The sequence below is a fragment of the Staurois parvus genome, unplaced genomic scaffold, assembly GCF_062004578.1.
Source record: "Staurois parvus isolate SC_StPar_1 unplaced genomic scaffold, SC_StPar_1.0 ptg000235l, whole genome shotgun sequence".
Taxonomy (NCBI): Eukaryota; Metazoa; Chordata; class Amphibia; order Anura; family Ranidae; genus Staurois; species Staurois parvus.
The window spans coordinates 1,562,941-1,583,634 of record NW_028318031.1 but is presented as its reverse complement, the minus strand read 5'-3'; the positions used below and the strand labels follow the sequence as shown (position 1 = coordinate 1,583,634).

General features: G+C 40.4%; 1 protein-coding gene across 1 annotated transcript in view; it reads left to right on the top strand.

Moving 5' to 3' along the window:
• Positions 1-19,462, top strand: part of PDE6D (phosphodiesterase 6D) — an 80,058-nt gene extending 60,596 nt beyond the window's left edge. Inside the window, exons 4-5 of the mRNA XM_089680081.1 lie at positions 3,637-3,742; positions 6,117-19,462. Coding sequence (XP_089536207.1) covers positions 3,637-3,742; positions 6,117-6,198 — 188 coding nt within the window. The 3' untranslated portion in view covers positions 6,199-19,462. The remainder of the gene's footprint in view (positions 1-3,636; positions 3,743-6,116) is intronic.
• The last annotated feature ends 1,232 nt before the right edge of the window (positions 19,463-20,694 follow it).

Sequence of the window (20,694 nt, the reverse complement as noted above, 5' to 3'; positions counted from 1 at the left end):
ATCACAAGACATCTCATACAAAGTTGCAGCAATCTGAAAGTGTGGAATTAATTTCTGTTCATAGATTTCCTGAGGGAGATTGTTGATAAAAATTTCTGTCCCAAGTGGAGGAGATTCTCAAACCCAGTCTGCAGGAGGGCCACCATATATTTTTTTTTTTTACCACTAAATTAATATTACACCATTCCATCCACTCCAGAAGGGAAGCCTTATTGTCTTTATTTGGAGAATTAATCCAAGCCTCGCTCTCCTTGTTCATCATGTTGTTGTCCATCATTAGAGAATGTTCTGCGCTCTACACGGGATCCGAGGCTGAACTGAGTTATTTTTTTCCATGTTCTGACCGGGAGAAGCAGACAATCCCCGGCCTCCTCCATGGGCCATAATCGGTGGGTAGAAGGCTAGCCCCTAGTCCCCTCCAAAAGCCTGTGTTCCGATTTGGCTCTGTCACAGTCACCAGTATGGTATCTCTTCCCAAATCTAAGGAACCTTTCCAATTCCCTCAGTAATACAGGATGCTATGTACAAAGAAAAGCTGCGTCCAGACAAATTACACACTCCCCCCAAGAGCAAAGTCCATAGACACTTTTTATTAGGGAAGTCAGGAAGAGCACACGCTTACCTATCAAGAAAAAAAGCTAAATTGCCCGTGGCAAAATCGTCTGCTTCTGGAATTTGTAAGAATTTCCTTTTTGTCTTTACTAGAACTCTGCTTCTAAAGCCGAGTCCTCTACTCCGTTTCATTGCAAGTTCTGGACATAGAAGGCAGCAAAGTCTGACATCAAGTCCTCCTCACAATGAAGGGGCACCCCCAGTCCTACTAATGGTGAATGGCCTTGGACTCTAGCCATTTTGGATCCTTGGGCCCAGGGTGTAGTGTCCCAGCGATGCAGGCTTGAATTTCAATGTCTGCTTTATGCCCTCAAACCTCCCCACTTCCCTGACAATATTGCAGGACCTTCAGACTGCTTTGCAGTAACTCACTCTTTAGGAGTGATTGTTCCAGTTCCCTTGAGTAACAATTGCAGGGTTTCTATTCAAACCTGTTTACAATCCCATCCTAGACCTGAAGATTCTCAACGCCTTCTTGCGGATCCAAAACTTCTGGATGGAATCAGCCAGGTTTGTAATTCCATTGCTGCAGCAAGGTCAATTTCTAGCATCAATAGACATCAAGAATGTGTATTTATATGTTTTTTCATATTTCCCTTGCTTTAGAGGTTCCAATTTGTGGTGGGGATCAGCTCCTCCAACATTATGAAGGTATTTCCCAGATCCTAGCACTGTTGCACTTTCAGAGAATCCACATGATCAGATATATGGACGATCTGCTTTTGAAGGCGCTTTCTGCTCACACCCATGCCAATGTCCAGCAGAAGATGCAGACACTTAGGAGCTTTGGGTGGATCCTCAATACCCAGAAGTCTGCATTGGATCCAATGCACTACTAGAGTACTTGGTTCTAGTCTTGAACATGACACAGGCTAGAGTGTTTTTCCCCAGTAATGGCTTTTGACTCTCCATGTTTATGTCTCTTGGCTTCAAGAAGCTTCCTTTAGTCCAATTTTGCATGAGATTGCTGGGCCTTATGGTGGCCTCCTTTTTGAGGAAGTGATATTTGCCCAGTCCTATCCCAGGGTCTGCAACTTTTAATGTACTAACTGCATTGGACAAATACCCTCGGTCTCTGGATTGGCTCATTTGCCCCTCTCCCAAGACCTTGGTGGCTGCCCAGCCCTGTGCTGGAATAGGGAAAGTGTCTTCTCCCTTTTAACATGGACGGTTGGGCTGGAGAGAATTCCTAGGGACAGAAGCAGTCCAAGGGATGTTGTTGTCAAGGGAGTCTAGACTTCTCATCAACATTAACTTAGAGCCATTGGCCTATCCTTAATGTGGGGGACCAAGCAGTTTCAGGGATGACCAACGAGGGTTCAGTTGGACAATGCCATAGCTGTAGCTTACATCAATCATCAGGGCAGATTCAGGAGCCACACTGCTGTTCATGTAGTTGACCCAATCCTAGCTTGGGCTGAAAGGCATGTTCCAGCCTTGTTCAAAGTCCACATTTCTGGAGTAGACAATAAGCAGGCAAACTTTCTCAGTGTCTGGACAAAGGAGAATGGTCTATTCACCCCTTAGTGTTCCAGGTCATTATTGGGGTACGCCAGATGTGAATCTGTTGGCATCCCACTTCATCAACAAGGTGGGCCAGGTTCATAGCCAGGATCAGGGACCCAAGGCCCTTCTCAGTTGATGTACTGGTAACCCCATGGCATCAGATGCAGGTTACAGTTTCTTCCTCGGCTGCTTCACAGGATCAAGATAAAGGGCTTCCCTATTATCCTGGTTGCACCAAACTAGGGATGTGCCCTGTTCTTTCTCCAGCATAGGCTGGATAAGCACTTGACCTTGAAGGTTTAAGTTTTGGCCTTGGCCATTCTTTGGAGAGTGGTTCAGATAGTGCATTATATTCATTCATTAGTGTCACTATGGGATCCCTACCTGGTCCTGTTGACTATACAGAAACTTTCCTTGGCAGACTGTAAAGTGTTTTTTTATTTATTTTTTTTCATGACTGTCACTTCCACGAGATAGTTGATGGCCTTATCTTGTATATAAACCTTCCTTGTTCTTCAAAAGGATAAAGTGGTCTTGAGGCCTCAGCCCTCCTTTCTCCCCAAGATGGGTTCTCACCTCCACCTTAATCAGGACATCATCCTGCCATCTCGTTATCTGCATCCAAAGCATCCCAAAAAGATTTCTCTACACTGCTTAGATGTGGTACATGCAGTTCTCCTTTACCTCTCTGCCACTGCTCCTATCCGAAGCTGATTCTATTTTGTACAAACGGTATCCTGCATCTCATTTCACTATTTCTACGTGGATTAGATGGGATATCACTTAATGCTTATACCTTGAAGGATACAAATCTTTAGTTTTCTCACTTGTTCAGTTGGTACCACTTGGCCTTTTCAGCACCCAATGTCTAATTGTCAGAATTGCAAGTCCGCCACCTTGTTCTCTGTTCACATGTTTTAAGTTTTACCAGGTGGATGTTTAGGCCTCTACTAACATCAGCTTTGGCTGTAAGATGCTTCAAGCCCCTCTTTGAGTTTGGGAATCTGATCTCCTCCTCATCTTGGACCTGTTGGCATTGTTTGGTGTGTGCCCATTCTTCAGATGTATTGCCTGGAGAAGTCCCATGGTCTTGATTAATGGAAGCATCTGACCTCTTTTTTGTGCAATTTAAGAGCCAAGGATTTTTGAATTGCCTATTAAATCCTTTCATGCTGTGAAGTACACGACCAACCCCCCCTTTCCTGTCCTAGCATATCAACTTCTCACTTGCTGATAAACTTGAGGATTGCTTGGATAAGGATGTAATTATATTGGCTGTCCTTTCAGCTATGTTTTCCAGTGTGCTCACCGAAAGTTGACTACATACAACCCATGGTCTTGATTAATGGAAACCTATGTCCAGTACTATATTGCAAGAAAAGGATTTTTGCAAGCAAGTTAAAAATCCTTATTTAACGGTTTTTGTGAATTTTTACATTAAAGGAAGTTCCACTTTTTTGCTTTATTTGCCATTTATATATATTGCTTTTATTTAAATGTGTATTCTTTGTTCTGTAGAATGGTCTTTTGAGTTTGGGTTTGTTATGCCCAATTCAGTGAACACATGGCAGTCCATGATAGAAGCTGCTCCAGAGTCTCAGATGATGCCTGCTAATGTTTTAACGTAAGTATAGTAATGGGGTATTTTGGAGTATTATTTTTAACCTATAGAGTTGATTTGCCATTGGGTAGCAGATCAAGTACTGTAGATAAAATTAGGAAATTAGGAAAATGGAATGGTGTGGTTAATTTTGTCCAAGCAGGGAATAATTCTGTGTACTAATGGCTATAGGGGAGCACACTAACCTTATTGCAGGTTTTTGTCAGCAAAAGCGGAGCTCCAGTCATTTTTGTACCCAGAAGGTTTTTTACCCTAATGCATAGAATTAGAACCACTTTTATGATACCCTAATCACAGGACACAAACGCAGTGTGTTTTCCTGCTCCGGATTGCATGGTACAGATTGCTGTGCTTTCTTTTTAAAGTAGTGCATGCACAACTTTTGTTTTTGTCTGGTGCGATATGAGCCCGTTCAAATTGATGGGCTGAAATTGCACTGCATGTGGATTGCATGTGAATTGCACGGGAACATGCTGTGTTGTGAACTGGCATCTTTGTTTTTTGACTCATGAACATACATTGAGGGCCCATTGAAAATAAATGGGCAATGCACCACTGCATGCGTGAACATGCACCCACAAGTCTGATATAGTAATAGTCACAGTCATTTTACCACACATTCAGACAATGGTAAAGTGACTGTGCTCTACTCTGTCTGTTTTTACATCTGCATTTATAAATGATAATTTTGCTTTATTTCTTTCTGTTGTAAGTTTCAACTTAAAATTGGAGTATAGTGTATAACCCTAAATGTAAGGTTGCCCAGTGTGGTATCTCTCATATGTTTTATATGTGTGAGGGCACCTTAACCACCTGCCCTCCAGAGGATGTACCCCCCTTTCTGAACCGCGATACAGTGTTGCATTACTTTAACTGACGCTGCACCCAAATTAAATTTTACGTCCTTTTTTATTTGTGCTATAAAAAAAAAGGAAAAAACGACCATTTTGAGCAAAAAACTATATTTTTGACTTGCTATTAAACATGTCCAGTAAAAAAATTAAAACAGATGTCGTTATAAATTTCGTCCAAAATGTATTCTGCTACATGTCTGCTTAGAAAAAAATAATAATACATGTAAATTAATTGGCTTATGTGATATATATACATACATACATACATACATACATACATACATACATACAAACATACATATGGCGGTGTATATACTGGAATTTTTTTTTTTTTAACTTGCTAGTAACGGCGGCTATCAGCGACTTATAGCGGGACTGTGGTGGGCATTCTTACACTGGGGGTAACTGACTTGGTGTTACTGACATCCCCAGTGACAACAATACAGTGATCCGTTCAAATAAAAAGCACTGACACTGTACTAATGGCACTGGGCAGGAAGGGGTTAACATCTGGGGCAATCAAAGTGTTAACTGTGTGCTGTTTCACATTATGGGCTGTGTGTGTGCTTCATTGTAAGCACACTGCTTTGTATGGATTTGCTATGCAGAGCCATACAAATCAGCGTGCAGGAGCTGTCAGGGGAAAGTACTGTATTGTTTACATACAGTTCTCTCGTCCCCCGTCGGTAATACTCGGCAATCAATGGCCGGGACCTGGTGATTGACAGCCAAGGTCATGAATGGCCCCTATCAGGTACTGCAAAAGTGTGTGTGTGTGTGTGTGTGTGTGTGTTGCCCTGTAGCAGTATTTCTGCTATAGGGCGGATGGAAAGAGGTTAAAAGTCCCAGTTATTGTTGGCTTTTTACTGTGTATAGCTTATAAATCTATTGTATATTACATGGGGCATTTTAAAGGGTAACTCCACTCTTGTGGGAAAGAATTATAGCAAATAAAAAAAAAAAATAGCATATACAATTGCTACACATGCCATATTGTAATTTAATGTTATTAAAAATGAAATTTCCTTCCCAATCTGCAGCTGTTGTAATTTCTGGTAAAATTCAATGCAATTTGGCAACCTGGAGGTGTTCTGTACACAGTGGTTGTACAGAAATTCCCCAGAAATTTCACTTCCTGCTTGTGTGATTGGCTCACTGATTTTCCCAGCAGTCTGCACTAAGAGGCAAGTAAAAATTTTGGCATTTTTTGCAATAGGATTTATCTTTTTGGTGAGCTACTCTTTAGGGGTTAATTACTTGTAAAGGGATGCAGACACTACATCTTTCCTCAAAACGCAGAACACGTTTAGAAATCAGTATTCCAAGGACACTATGGAACATACAACTTTTTCTTGTATGAAAATTGGTAGGAATCCGCTACAAACTTTGTTAAAATCCTTGCCATGTACATTGATCATGCAGCGGGGATTGTTTTTTTCTCTCAACAGAAGTGGAGTTACTCTTTAAGTCTGATTTCTTTTTTTAATCTAACAGTATTTTTGCTTTATGGCTTTATTTTTCAGTGGCAACGTCATCATAGAAACCAAGTTCTACGATGCTGATCTTCTTGTCAGTACATCGAGGGTCAGGCTGTTTTATGTTTGAATCTTCTACATTTTTTTTTTTTTACCCCACCTTCCTTTTTCATGTATATTCTTTTATGGAAAAAACTGTTTGTTGGGTGCTATGGACTTGATTGCATTCTGGGTCTACATCCATTTCCAAATATACTTAAGGAGACAGCCACTGCAACATGCTGCAGATTACGCTGTTATCGAGCACTAGGCAATCAACTTTCAAAGTTAATCATTTTTCCAACGTTCTTCTACTTCCAGAAGCTTCTCAGTGCTGATTATTGAAACTTGTTTAAGTTATTTCAAAACTTCTCTTTGACAAGTGAAATATTAGTCCATTTCTATGGAAGTTTGCAACTTCAGTTATACATCTGAGAAGATTGTTTGTTTGTTTTTTGTCAGCCATGACCTGATCTGTTTAACATATATGTTTTAACACATATAAATGTCTGTAACTGGAGAAGCATATTACAGTAACCACATTAACTTGCATTTATTGATTTTGCCACATACCTGATTTTTGTTTCCCAGATATAATCATAATTTTATTGTAGTTTGTCACGTAGTTAACAATGACCAAATACAAGCTTTATAGGTACATCATTGTTCTTCAGTAAGCCTAGTTTACAAAGGATAGAGCTTTAACAGACTATTAGCAGGCTCTGGCACTTTCATTTAGGTGAGTGTTCAACACTTCCAGTTCACACAACTTCTGCCTACTCCCTCAATGCTTAGAGAGCTGTTATCTATAAGCCACTCTACGCTGTTTCCAATAGCTGAACTGAACGGCTGGGAAGAAATCAAAGAGTATGGGGCACTGCAATGGTAGGTTAAGTAAATATGATGTTTTGTCTCTGCACTGGTAATACAGGTTCACTTTAAGGGCTTCATGAAAGCTTTTTGAAGCCTGCTGAAAGTCTCTCTTCAAATAAGCATCTGAATCCTATGTGAATAAAGTCTTACAGGAGCTTGTATTAATTCTAACAATGTTCATACTCTTACAACTGGAAACACTGATATTGCCAGAAATAACTGTGAGTAAAAGCAACCTCTTACAAGATCTTCTCCATCTTATTCTTTAGTTGGCACTAGATCTCCCAAATCTAGTCCCACCAAAAATGGAATTAACCATGCTAATTATTTCACTTGTGCTTCTGCTGAGAGATCTAGATGCAGTGCATTGAAGAATGGCAATGAAAACAAACCGTGCGTTCTGTTTTTAAGTTACTTTAGTATTATAGGTTAAAAATACCGTTTCATTCTTTAGTCCTTTTTATATAGTACTGTACTGCTTTCTGTGGGTTCAGTACTCATAACAGGAAATAAATATTTAAAGTTAATCTAATGAGGTAGCAAATAAATGTAATGGTAAAACTGAAAAACAGACCGTTTCATTGTCTTTGTTAAATAGAGGCATAAAGATGTGTTATGAATGCATTATATGGTTAACAGTTATAACACCAAAGCACTTTTGATTTTCACCAAGTTTCTTGTACGTTAAAGCTAAAATGGGCAGCAGCTGCCCACCCAGGCATGGAAAAGACGTTTTTGATGTAGAACTATTTTCCATTTTCTGGAGGCGTCCTTGCCTGTGTTTGCTGGAGCATATTAGTCAGTTACAATACCGTGGAGCACTAATTTATGGTTTCTGGAAACACGACAACACCCAGTCTATCTAGAGGTGTTTCTTTTAAGTGTTGTGAATCTATATATTCATAAAGCATTTATGTATCTGTAAAATGTTTAAAGTTCTAAAACTGTATTTACAGAAATCTGCCACCATACTAGATTACCATGGATTTAGGCTGTATGGATGTAGTGTCCTCTACATTTACTATACAAGTGCAGTAAAATAGTTTATCTGTATAATACTGCTAGTGAGCTTTATAATGTCCTTAAAATCAAAAGTTGTTCAAATTAATTTTCAATACTCTTTTAACCTCCCTGGCGGTCTGATTATGTCAATATTTTTGAATGTCAAAGCGGTACATTGTTTTGCATGGAAATTTCAGTGTCTGGTGACGAATTTCCACACGAATCACTATTATTCAATTCTGCAAGTGATTCTATTTCACTATCTCTGTTTTCTAGCTGGTCTAAAACCGCTTTTGACCTAAAGGGATGCTTTTTGGATGCCATGGACATTCTCAAGTTTCCAGGCAGAAAGAACAGTAAAAGTGCAGGCAGGGCACTGGACAAAGCACTAGGGACAAAACTGAGGTGAAATGGTTTGATACAGTAATGTAATCCTAACAGATTACAATGTATTGTGTGTATGTCATGTTTTTACGTTTTTGACTCTCCTGCTGGTTCTGCCCTCCTGCATCGCGGCGCTCACAGGGAAGAGAAGAGATGCCAAAGGACACAGTGGGAGGACATCAGGGGATCGCAGGGACAAGGTAAATTGCAACACACACACACCAGAATGTGGCATATGGTAATTTGGTAGCATTCAAACTATCTTATTATGACTTAAAGCAGAACTAAAATATCTTGAAATTGCAAGTCAAAATTGTGCAATATCTGCAAATCTGCGTTACCCCTTGGAAGTTTCCATATGTCATCTTGCCTAGTCTGTTCTTTAGCATTAGTGGGAGGTGATGATCATTTTTGGTAAGTGGTATATCATTCCCTCACAGGAAGGTCTCTGCCGGAACTATTTGTTTTATTTATTCTTACCCGAAACTGGGTGTTTACTAGGGCAGTTCTATTCCCTTATACTAAGAGGGAGGTGTGGCTAGCCTAAATGCTTCCCTGCTCAGGCAGCAGGGCTGGGGCCAAGAGGTCATAGAGAATCCCAGGTCCTGTACTATGCCAATCCTTGCAACTGGCATATCTTCTGGAAGCATCACAAAAAATACAGTTTTGCATGCATGCATGCACTATTTTTTAACTTGCTATTTCAGAGTTTTCCAAAAAAAAGAAAAAAAACATCTTTAAATTATCTCTACATTGATCCTACTTTTATGTGTCATTAGTACTTGGCAACAGAAGAAAGTTTAGAATACACCACGTGGGTGCATTTTTTTTTATGCCAACAAGATACTGCTGTTCTACCACTCTTGTGATTGGTGTCAGTCCACTTTCTTTAGAAATTTGTCAAGGTGGTTGTTTTTGACGATGACAACTGCAAGAGGCAAATCTTTGTACTGAATGTTACATACTCAATGCATTATCCAGAATGTTAAAAATTTTAATTTTCTTTTGAAAGTTAATTGGGCACTAATTCTCTGACTTATATAGACATTGATTTGTTTTCAAATGGAAAGTTAGTGGTCATGTGGACTGCTTTAAATTTTGTTTCGGTTTGTTTCACTAAAACCTGATTTTTAACTGATCAATTTGGATGAAAACAGAGGCCTTTTGCCAAACATTGACAAAACGTGGTTTCATCTACAGTAAAGCATAAGGGATATGACACCATGGTTATAGTGTTATTTCTTGGAGTCAATGGGATTCATATATAGAAGCTGAAGGAAAGATGCTTAGCTGTAAAAAAAAAACAAAAAAAAAACAGTTTTTCTACTATCTTCTTTTTTTTTTTTTTCTAAATAAATGAACCCCAACATCTAATGCTTTGTGTGTGCTCTCTACCCTTGGAAGTGGAGAAGTAGGTGTTTTCAGCGAGTTCTGTCTGATGAAAGTCTGAATTGTAAGGTAGCCAAACCTTGTAATTTACAATTTTATGACCGCAAATATTAAGGTATTCAAAGCACTTAATTCCTAAAGCAGAAGGAGCTTATTTTAAATAAGCAAATGGAATACAATGAATAGAATCCAATAACAAAGGGTGATCTATTATGCAAGCCAGTAGAGACCCAGGTCTCTGGGGCCATTCTAGAGGAAAACTAAACCTGTGTGCACTCTGAGATTATAATTTTTATCCTAACTACAGTTACATTTAGAACCTGTCCTGGAGACTAAAAGTGGCAAAGAGCCAAATTTCCAAGAAAATGAGTCTTAATCAGACCATGTACACACACAAAACATACGAGCACCAACCATCAGAACACCAAATTGGATTTCAAAATTGGTTTACATATACCTAGTTTTCCCTTCTTATTAATCAAATGAAAGCTGGTGGCAACATATCTTCATGTCTGTTTGTCTGTCATGGAATGCCCATGTTAAAGATCAAGTCCAGCCATTTTTTTCTTTTTTGGATAGACTTTGGAAGGCTCAATATTTCTGTTTTTGTTCTTATTTCTGTCTGAGGCCCTATAGAGGAAATGTAAGAAGTTCTATCCCCTTCTCATTACTAAAAAGGTGTATTTTAAATTGTACAGTACAGGCTTGATGTTCGTAGACCCTTCGTTATAGGCTGGTACATTTGTCTACCATCTGGGCATCCAGCTATAACCATACTCCACTCTGAAAATCCTTATTTTTTTCCTTAGGAGATGGACCTCTTCTCCCTTGTGGAAAAATCACTCTTAGCTTAAAGTGGAAGATGAGGGTAACTGTAACTAATCTTTAAAATTATTCCTCCCCACTGCTACCTATTCAGCAGCCAAAGCTGCTGAATCACGTGACTAGACCAGATTTAAAAAGTTAACTACACAGATCTTTTTTTTTTTTTTTGTATTATTATTATATACAGGGTGTATAGAATAGATAGAAGGGTAATGTTTTTAAAAGAGTGTTTGTTAGAATTGGCCTTTTACTAACATTTTAACTAGGTTATTCTTTCACTCTGATTCTATGATCAAATTTTACAAACTCCTCACTGTCTAATACAAAAATAGAAGCAGTGTAACCTTGGTAAAACCTTGGGAGCTGTATCTGGACCCCATGCTGTGGTGATGGCCTGATGGCCCGTCATGTTGCTTCAAGCACTGGATCCTGCTTGGGTGCTCACCTTGGCACTTAGTGCAGTGTGTGTAGTTAACTGCAGGGTGCTATACAGGTCCAGGACTGTGGCTCTTCCCTATGGAACCCAGAACCTAATGACCCCTCCAGGGACATGCCCATCATGACAGGTAAAGCTTGACCTTATATAAGGGCCAGCATCATGGATAGGTAAGACAGGGTCACCCTTTTTATTACAGTTAGTGTTGTAGTTCCACAGAAAGTACAAGACCAAAAAAATTTAATTATGTGCTTTACACTTTCCTGTATGGTGTGTTTATTTGTCAAAACTATCATGAAACTGTGAATGTATTTGAAACTTATTCACTTATACCGTGTTTAAACATTTCAAATTTGGCGCTAAAACTCAAACAATCGGGTTAGTCTCAGGTGGATGACCTGATGTAACATCACACCACAGGTTGCACACTTTACCCCCACTTCCACCAAGAGCCCTTTAGAAGTTATTCCAGAGCTTCCTCACATCCTTTTGCAATGAGGATTTTGCTACAGGAGGGTCACCACCCAGGTTGCTTTGTACTCCTTCTATACGCATACTCCGAATCCTAGTCCGTGAATACTTCGGAAATACCCTCAGCTGTAGCAGTGGTGAAAGTCATGGCAAAACCTCAGGCAAACCTTCAGTTTGCTGAAGGCTTGTAAAACATTCAAACTCATAGTGATGACGCTTCCAATGCTCGAGAGCAGACCCTATTTTAACACTGCTCTCTGTCTCCAGTCCTATCACAGTCTCAGGCATGCAGCAATGACCTACTGAAGACCGATTTTTCCACAACTATGTTGCGATTCCTTGGGCAACTAATGGCTTTGCAGCCATCACTGGCTAGAGCTCAAAAGTGCAGGCTCCTTCTCTAGCTCTGCTGTCTCTACATGATTCTGATCCTGACATACCGACCCTAGAAGAGGCAAAAATAGAAGGAATGAAGAGGACCTGGATGTGGTGTTAGAGGAGGTCAAAAAAGATTTCTCACCCCCATGATCCTCTACACCTGGTGTTACAGCTTTGCGTAATATGCTTGCTCAGTTTGATATACTAATTTCTACTGGTTGGAAAAGCCTCTGCAGCACTATGGCAATTGATTCTCCTCTATCTTGCCATGTTCCTTTTGGGTACAAAGAAACCTTCTACATCTAAAACGACATTCCTTGTTCATGAAAGCATAGAATGAACAATCTACAATGATTGGGTAAATCCAGAACATATTTTCACTCTTCTTAGAATTATTGCTAGGCACTAACCAGTGGGGAAAAAGTTTACCTGTTTCCATAGTAGACCCTGACACCTCAGTCTTTAACAAACATCTCACTTGTACTAATTGAAGATATTCCTTTATTTAAACATTCTGGTGACTGAAAGTTTGAGATGCTCTTAAAGACTCTTAACTCACAGGCCCAGTTCTGCAACCAGCTAATGCAGTTTCTTTCTGTCAAACTGCAGCTAATTGGACTAGAGCAATGAATAGCCAACACAATGCTGTATTCCAGGACTGCAGTTTAACGGAGTAATTACAACTAATTTCTTTTGCCTTTTTCTCTTGCTGTGATGCCCTAGAATAAGTTGACACAGATGTCCATAAAGGCTTTAATTTCCATTCACATGCACAGAAACTTCTGACTCAAGGCCACAGCAGAAGGTTCAGAAGCCTCCCTGCTCAGGGGCTTCTACCTCCTGAAAACACTTCCCAGGCTTTAATGTCTGAACCACAATTCAGTCCTTTTTTCGCACAAGACTTGGAACTCCAATCTACCAAGTCCTCCCCCAAGCCCTTTTCCCAGTGGAGGGAGGACCTTACTCCAAGTGGGGGTACATCTGTTAGTTTTGAGTTTGAACTCACAGGTCTGTGATGTCTGTGACCCAGAGATAGGCAATCAGTGATTTCAAAGGGGTACAAAATGGTTCCAAGTACTCCTCCCTCACCATTTTCTTCCTTTTAAATCAGCTGGAATCTGCCCAAGGACAGTCAGATTTGCAAAATGCTCTGAACCATCTCTTGGGAAATATTGGTTCTAGTGATGGCTGAACACCTCCCTGTTCAGTTCGTGGTTGAACATTTGAACCTACCAAAAGTTCGACCGTGAATTTTGAACAGGGACAATTTACTGAGCAGTATCTTACCACACCTGAGTATGCAGTAAGATACCGCTCAGTTACTAAAATACCGCATGAGTTCTATTCTTAAGTATGCGGTATTATAGTAGTGAAGCATTTTTCATGTTTCAACTGTCAGTGGGGTTCCCTGTTGACAGCTGAATGTCAAATGAATTGTTGGCATTGCCCACAATTTAAAAAAAAAAAAAAAAAAAAAAAGGTCATAGTGTCCCCCCTTCCCTCCAAACCAAGCCCTTCGGGTCTGGTATGGATTGCGAGAAGAACACCCCATGCCAAAATGCAGCCTGGCAGGTCAGGAGGAAAGGGGGGGGATGAGTGAGCGCCCCCACTCCACCTGCTGAACCATACCAGACAACATGCCCACAACAATGGGAGGTGCTTTGGGGCAGGGTGGCCTCTCCCAACCCCCTCCCCCTCCAAAGTACCTTGTCACCACGTTATGGGGACAAGGGCCTCCTCCCCACAACCCTGGCTGGTGGTTGTGCAACCGCCTCTCTTGAATGCGTATGCGGTACATGGTGCCACTACCCATTCACAAAAAGTGTTCTGTAAAAAGAGACCGGCAACAGTCTTTGACAAGTCCTTTATTTAAAATTTTTTAAAAAAGTAACCCAAAGTAAATCTGCCATCAACCATGATGCCCACTGCCACCACCGACCCAAAAAAAACAGGAAAAATCCGTTCCGCCCTCGGCACTGACTCCCACCATCTGACAGCTGTGCCAGGATGACAGTTCTTAAATAGGCTGATGTTGTCACAAGGGATCATTCCCGCCCCTTGTGACATCATCATGCCCTGTGATTGGCCAAAGCATTGCACCTGACCTGTGCCTAGAGGCAATGCTTTGGCCAATCACAATGCACTGTTGGCGCAGTGCATTGTGGGACACGGTGGGTGAACAGCCTGCCGACCGCCCGTAGCATTTGTGTGTTCAACGAACACATGAATGGCCTATGTTCGAGTTGAACTTGTCCTCTAGAGGCACTGGAACCAATTAGTGATGGGCTGCATGTTTGAGTCAAATGCTTTTATTTAAACCTGTTCACAAAAAAAAAAACGGGGGTATTCGCCTATCCTGGACATAAACAAATACCTTCAGATTTCAAAATTTCACATCAGAATCTGCAAGGTCAGTTATTGCCTCTCTGAGCCAAAAGGAATCCACAATGCCTATCTGCATATTTCAATTTATTCACCTCTTTTGGTACTTTCTGTGCTTCACAGTAGGAGAGAATCCTTTTCAGTTTGTTGCAGTTATTTGGCCAATCCTCTTCTATCACAGTATTCATAAAGGTACTTATACCTCTTTTTGCCATTCTAAGAATTCAGGGGCATCAGGTCAAAGGTTATCTAGAAGACCTTTTTTTGATAGATTACTCTCCCTTCCAGCTATCTGCAAACGTTCACAGAATCATTCAGATACTTCAGGCTTTTGATTGGGTAATTGGCTTCCAAAAATCTGCCCTCCAACTTTCTACTTGGGCCTAAGTCAAGACACAGCCTGAGCAAAAGTCTTCCTTCCAGAAAACAAACTGTTTTTTCTCAGAATTCACATTTGGGGCTTGAGATCAGAGATGCCCCTTTGTGATGTTCTCATGAGAGTTCTGGCCCTTATGGAAGCCTCCTTCAAGGTTGTTCTATTTCATCCAGTTTCATTGAAGACCTCCAGCAGAATGTCCTTTTCTCATGGTACAAGCATATGCCTTCTCTCAACTTGTTTATGCTCTTATCCAACCAGAGAGGAATTCCCAAGCGTGGTGGCTTTCCAACCCAGTCTTGACAATTGGGAATGTGTTATCACCTTTGAGTATTATGGCAGAGACCACAAATGCCAAACCTTTGTGCTGGGAAGGAGTGTTTTTATCTTCTCACAGTTCAGGGAATATGGTCCCCACAGGAAACCAAGTTCCCCTTTAACATCTTGGGGCTCAGAACAATAGGGATGGCTTTTTACTACTGGACCCCTCATTTTTAGTGACACCCAATCAGGGTACAATCGGACACCTACATAGCTGTGTCTTGTAAACTCATGGCTGGAGAAACACTGTCCAATCTCTGCTGTCCACATTTTAGGAGTGGACAACTGTAAGGTTGATTACCTCAGTTGTCACTGCATGAACTAAGGGGAATGAGCCCTTCACCCTGACATCTTCAACCTGATAAAGAGATGCAGGACTCCAGACATAAATAACCTGGCCTCCAGCTTCAACAAGTTAACTCTTGTGGCCAAGACCAAGGATTCTTTAGCACTGGCATCGGATGCTCTGATAATTCACTGGAGTCCGTTCAGGATAATGTATGCCTTTTTGTCCAGTGCGAATTGTGTCTTGATAGGTCTGCAAAATAGAGCAAGAGAAGAAACTGTGTACCAGGTTCTTCTGGGCCAGGTTATCCGAACCACCAGACAGACTGTTAGGAGACAACCCCTGACCTCTTCTAAACAGTATTTAGGAACGTCATTTGTGTGGTGGGACTTTTTAGGCACCAATATATACCAAACATTCTTACACAAACTATGTATTGTTAAAAAAAAAACAAAAAACAATTGTACAAAAATGAAAACAAAAAAATTACACATAAAATCAAGGCTGACAAATGTTACACATGCTTCATGCAAGAGGATAAAGTTACATACTCTGACCCATCAAACGCCATAATGTTAAAAGATCTTGCGAGACATATGGTGGTGTTCTTATGGAAATCCAATGTGTTTTGATGCATTCAGGGGACAGAGAGAACCTAAAGAATACCAATTGGTAGATTCAGTCAGCCACACACTATAAAACCACTGTCTGCTCCTGTGATCTACCCCCACCCAATTAAAGGCAGTAGGAATGTGCACAAAGGGTACATTTGGAGGATCACTTTTTAAGAGGATTTTGCAGGCTGATAAAAATCTTATTTCCAATGGCCCATAATCCCAAGGGTATATCCAATTTTCCAAACAAAAGGGAGAATTTACCAAGATGTTACAAATTCCAATAGTCCAGGGTCCCAAACAGATGTAATAAGTCCAAATTCCAGATAAAATAGAAACCCTTCACCCCAAACATTACTCTGCATTCAGCCTAGAATCCCCTCCAAATTCCCTCTTCCAAACAGATCAGCCCTGTTATCTTGGGGTCCCCTCAGAGCTTTTCAGTCACTGGCTTTAATGGCATGGATGTTGAAGCCCAGGTCCTGAGAGACAGAGGGGTTTCCGAGTCTGCCATACGTACATTGCTAAAGCAAGGAAAACCTCTTCCAGAAAGCTCTATTATATCTGGAAATCCTACGTTGTCTAGTTTGTGCACAGGTATTTCAGTGCCTTGCTCACCTGTGCTTTGCTTTTGGCCTTCCTATAATCCGGACTTGACCATAACTTGGGCTTCGGTTTTCCAAAAACCTCTGACCTTGCACCTCCTTGTAAAAAAAAACAAAAACCTTTATTCAATGTGTATCTCAGATCAAACCACCCTTACAGTGCCCTGTGCTTCTTTGGGATCTAAGTCTGGTTCTCTCTGCCCTGAAGGAAACCACCCTTTGAACCCAACAGGGAAACACCCTTGGATGATTTATTTTTCAAAATGGCTTTCTTCGTGGCTATCACATTTGTCAGATGTGTCTCTGAGATAGTCGCCCTCCCTTATCAAGGACCATTCTTCAATCTTCACAAGGACAAGGTTGTATATCTTTCTTCCTAAGGTTGTGTCAATCTTCCACCTCAGTCAAAACATAGGCCTTCCTTCTGTGTCCCACTCCAAAATACTCAAAGAAAATTGCTATTGACTACCTGGATGTAGTTGGAGCCATCAAAGTATATCGTAAAGCTACAACTTCTATTAGAAAGATGTTGTACAACCTCAGGACCTCGAAAGGGATAACCAGCTTCAAAGTCCACCATTGCTAGATGAATATGATTAGCTCATCTCAAGAGCTTACAAACGCAAGTCTTCTCCTGCACTATTACATGTTTGCGTCATCAGATTGGTGGGAGTTTCCTGAGTATTCTGTCATCAAGGTTCTGGAAGGCATCTTTGGAAGGCTGTCAACTGGTCTTCTGTTCATACATTTTCAAAGATTTATCAGATGGATGTCCAATCATTTGTGGATACAGCTTTCAACCATAAGGTTCTTGCAGTTGGGTTTGTTGGCCCTAGATATTGTTTGGCTCTGTTGGCACAGTTCTGTTTGCCTAGTTGTTGCTCATTATTCTCATTCATTGCCTGGGGATGTCCCAGGCTCTATGAATATCAAGCCTGTGTTTTGTGCTGTATGATTAAGATAAAGGGAATTTTTTGACTTGCCTATAAATTCCATATGGAATTTTATAAGTAAGTTAAAAATTCCTGTTTTCTTTGTCATTGTAGAAGAGATTTCTTATTTCTGTCTCTCCTGACAGGCAATTTAAAGAAAATTTCCCCAGTTACGTTACAGATGGCAGTAAAACATAAAGGTTGTACACCTTCTGCACTTTATCAGAAATTAAATAAAAGTCTTGGCTGGAATTAGGATTTAATGCAGGGAGGTAAAAAAAATCATTTGCGCTCTAACCAGAAGCTCCGATTGTATGAATATTTTTATTACTGTAATTTAGACCTGTTCAGTTTTGTACCACATGTTAAATTATCCAGATTTAAGCAGCACATCTGTTTGATGTTATAATAGACTTAATTTTTGTTATAGCTGTATCAAAGGATGTCTAACTTCAGCTTGTTTAGCTGCCTTTAGTCATAAAGGGCACAGGATTTCAAAATTCTACATATAAAAGTAGGTGTTCTTATGTGTTAAACACTAGAAGTGTATTTATACTTGAATTTGTGGGTTAGAAACTGGTTTCATTAACACCATATAATAGCTTTTCTTTGAAAAACCGTAGTCTTGCAGCAGGAAAGGGGTGTATGGAATAATACTTTGGGAATGGCCACTGTATTTCACTACAGGTGGTCCCCAGGTTAGGAACAAGGTCTGTAGGTTTGTTCTTAAGTCGAATTTGTATGCAAGTTGAAACAGGTAAAACATTTTTTAGTGTAGCTCCAGGCAAAAAAATTATTTCTAAGGTTTTTTTTTTTTTTTTTTTGGGGGGGGTAGCATAGGGAAGAATTAACACCCCTGCAATGTTTAGTTTGCTGTCTGTGCCCCTGTTCAGAGATTTCACTTCACTTTTATGTCCTTGGGACAATTGGATTTTGAAAATTTGGGGTTGTTGAGGAAACAAGGATTGGTGATACTCCTTCAGTAGAGACACCTTTTTGTCCCATGATAACTCTTACAGGAGTGAATTTCCCTTCCTAGGGGTAGTTTTTTCCTCTCACTACCTGTTTCTCCCTCTGTTCGTAAGTACAAGTCATTCGTAACTCAAATGTTCATAACTTGGGACTGCCTGTATATGGTAGCCAGGAAGGATCACATAGATGACACCTGGAATGCTATGGTTTCCTAGAACCTGATGTAAAATTATGTACACCTGAACATTTCCTGCTCCTGACTGTTTTCATCTGGTACACCTGTCACTGGAGGAATTTAGGGGCTGTTATTACTGACCACCTTATGAAAATGATGTTGCTTGGCTGTTATGCTATCAGACATAGGAACGTTCAGAAACACTGGTCTGAGAAAAGGACTTGCAATTTCACTGGATTGCTTTTTTTTTTAATGTGCTTATTCCAGGTCACTGGATCACGGACAGGTTCAGCATGACAGCCAGACAACTAGCATTTTCAGAACAAGGCATGTTGAGTGGTAGTCTCCATACTTCTTTCATCACACATTTATTATAAGTTACAGTTCCTGTTTGGGGATGGCATTTCGAATATGGTTCAGTAGAACTCTGCTTGGCACAAACAAGCTGATGTACAGTATGTTACTTTTGGTATGCATTCATATATATATATATATATATATATATATATATATATATATATATATATATATATATATAATTTTTTTTTTTTTTTTAAGCTTTCTGTGTAGAGAAGAGTGCATCACATATAGTGCTCAATGAGCCCTATTTATTGTACCTGACTGAGCTTTGTCTCTTATCCATGAACAGACCTTAGCTCACGTATATGTGCAGTAATGCAGGGATAGCTTGTGTGTACCTAGTCCTACAATCTTTGTGCAATAAAATGTCTTTTAACTTGATACTATTGGATAAAGTAGCAGTTCCTGGTTCTTTCATCTGAAGCTATTCTGTTTTTTGGGGAATAAGCCAAAAATATAAACTGAATGTACCCTGTTTATCCAGAAAATCATAAACATGCTCTTGGTAAAAGATCGATGTAATAATGATTGACAATATGCTGTAGATTAAATAAACTGTTTTTGTTTACATGTCTTCATGTTTCAACATTTAAACAGTATCTATGGTCAATATGTAAAAAATATATATTCATTTCCGCATTGTATTTTATTTCTAGTTAACTCCTATTAATTTGATCTGTTTTGAGGTTTGTAACGTTAAAGCAGTTTTGAATCTAAAATCAAAAAAGTAATATACTGTAACTTCTCCATCATTAGATGTGGTTGCTGTATTCCTTTTTTTTCTTTTTTTTAGACTTTTTCAAATCTGTTTATCACCTGGTGATCTGGTCAGTAACAGACCTCCTGCATTAGAGTGCTTCCACTCTGGATGAATGAGCACTGGGGTACCTTTGGACAAAAGCATTGTCAGCTTGGGGAGGGCAGTGTTAGATGCTCTAGCAGATTTGGATACACTAACAAATTGAAGCCAAACTTTAGCTAATAGTTTATAAGCAGTTGCAGCAAACCACTTTTTTCCTTTGGGGATAAAGGTTTTGCACAAATACATAAAAGCTCATCATTATAAGCACCTGTGCCAGTGTTAAATGGTTTGTTTCAGCCCTGTGTAGCTGTGGGCCTGCTGGCACATGTGATTTTCTACCTGCTCCCCCCCACTCACTGTAAGAATTGACAGAGCAGCATAACTGCAGGCTGTGTGCCTGCTCTCTCCATTCTCCTGCTGCACTGTTAGCCGTGCTGTGGAGCACAGCCATGTGTATCAGTTACTCGCCCCCCTCTCTTCAGCAGCAGTGACGATTCTCTCAAGGAGTATGTATGATACAGCCGCTCGCCCCCTTCCCTTTTGGGTGACTCTGCTGAGCTGAGTGTGAGTTCTGTGCAATGGAGGCACTGTGACTTCAACACCCAAAATTCCTTGTACAGTAAGGAGGGGAACACAGAATTTTCTCAGGCAAAGCTGTGGAGGCTAGTGTGTGGAGCCAGAGACTATAGACCTGCTGCTGGAGTCTATGCTACACTAGAGAAAGGACGGACATGCTGCAGAGATTTGAGGCTGAGAATGAGTAATGGTTCATTCCTGTGGTTTGGTTACCGGAGCTGGGCACACATTGGATTCATGTGTGCCTACATCAGTGAGAGACCGAGCCCTTCTGAGCACCTAGGGAGCTGTGAGACTGAGCCACAGAGATTCGATGTCTTGGGACCTGAAAGGGGAAGATCTGTTACCATGTGTGCTTACACCAGAAAGGACCTGGTCATGCGGACTGATCTTTCTGGGACAGCTAACTTACAGGCATATTGAGCAGA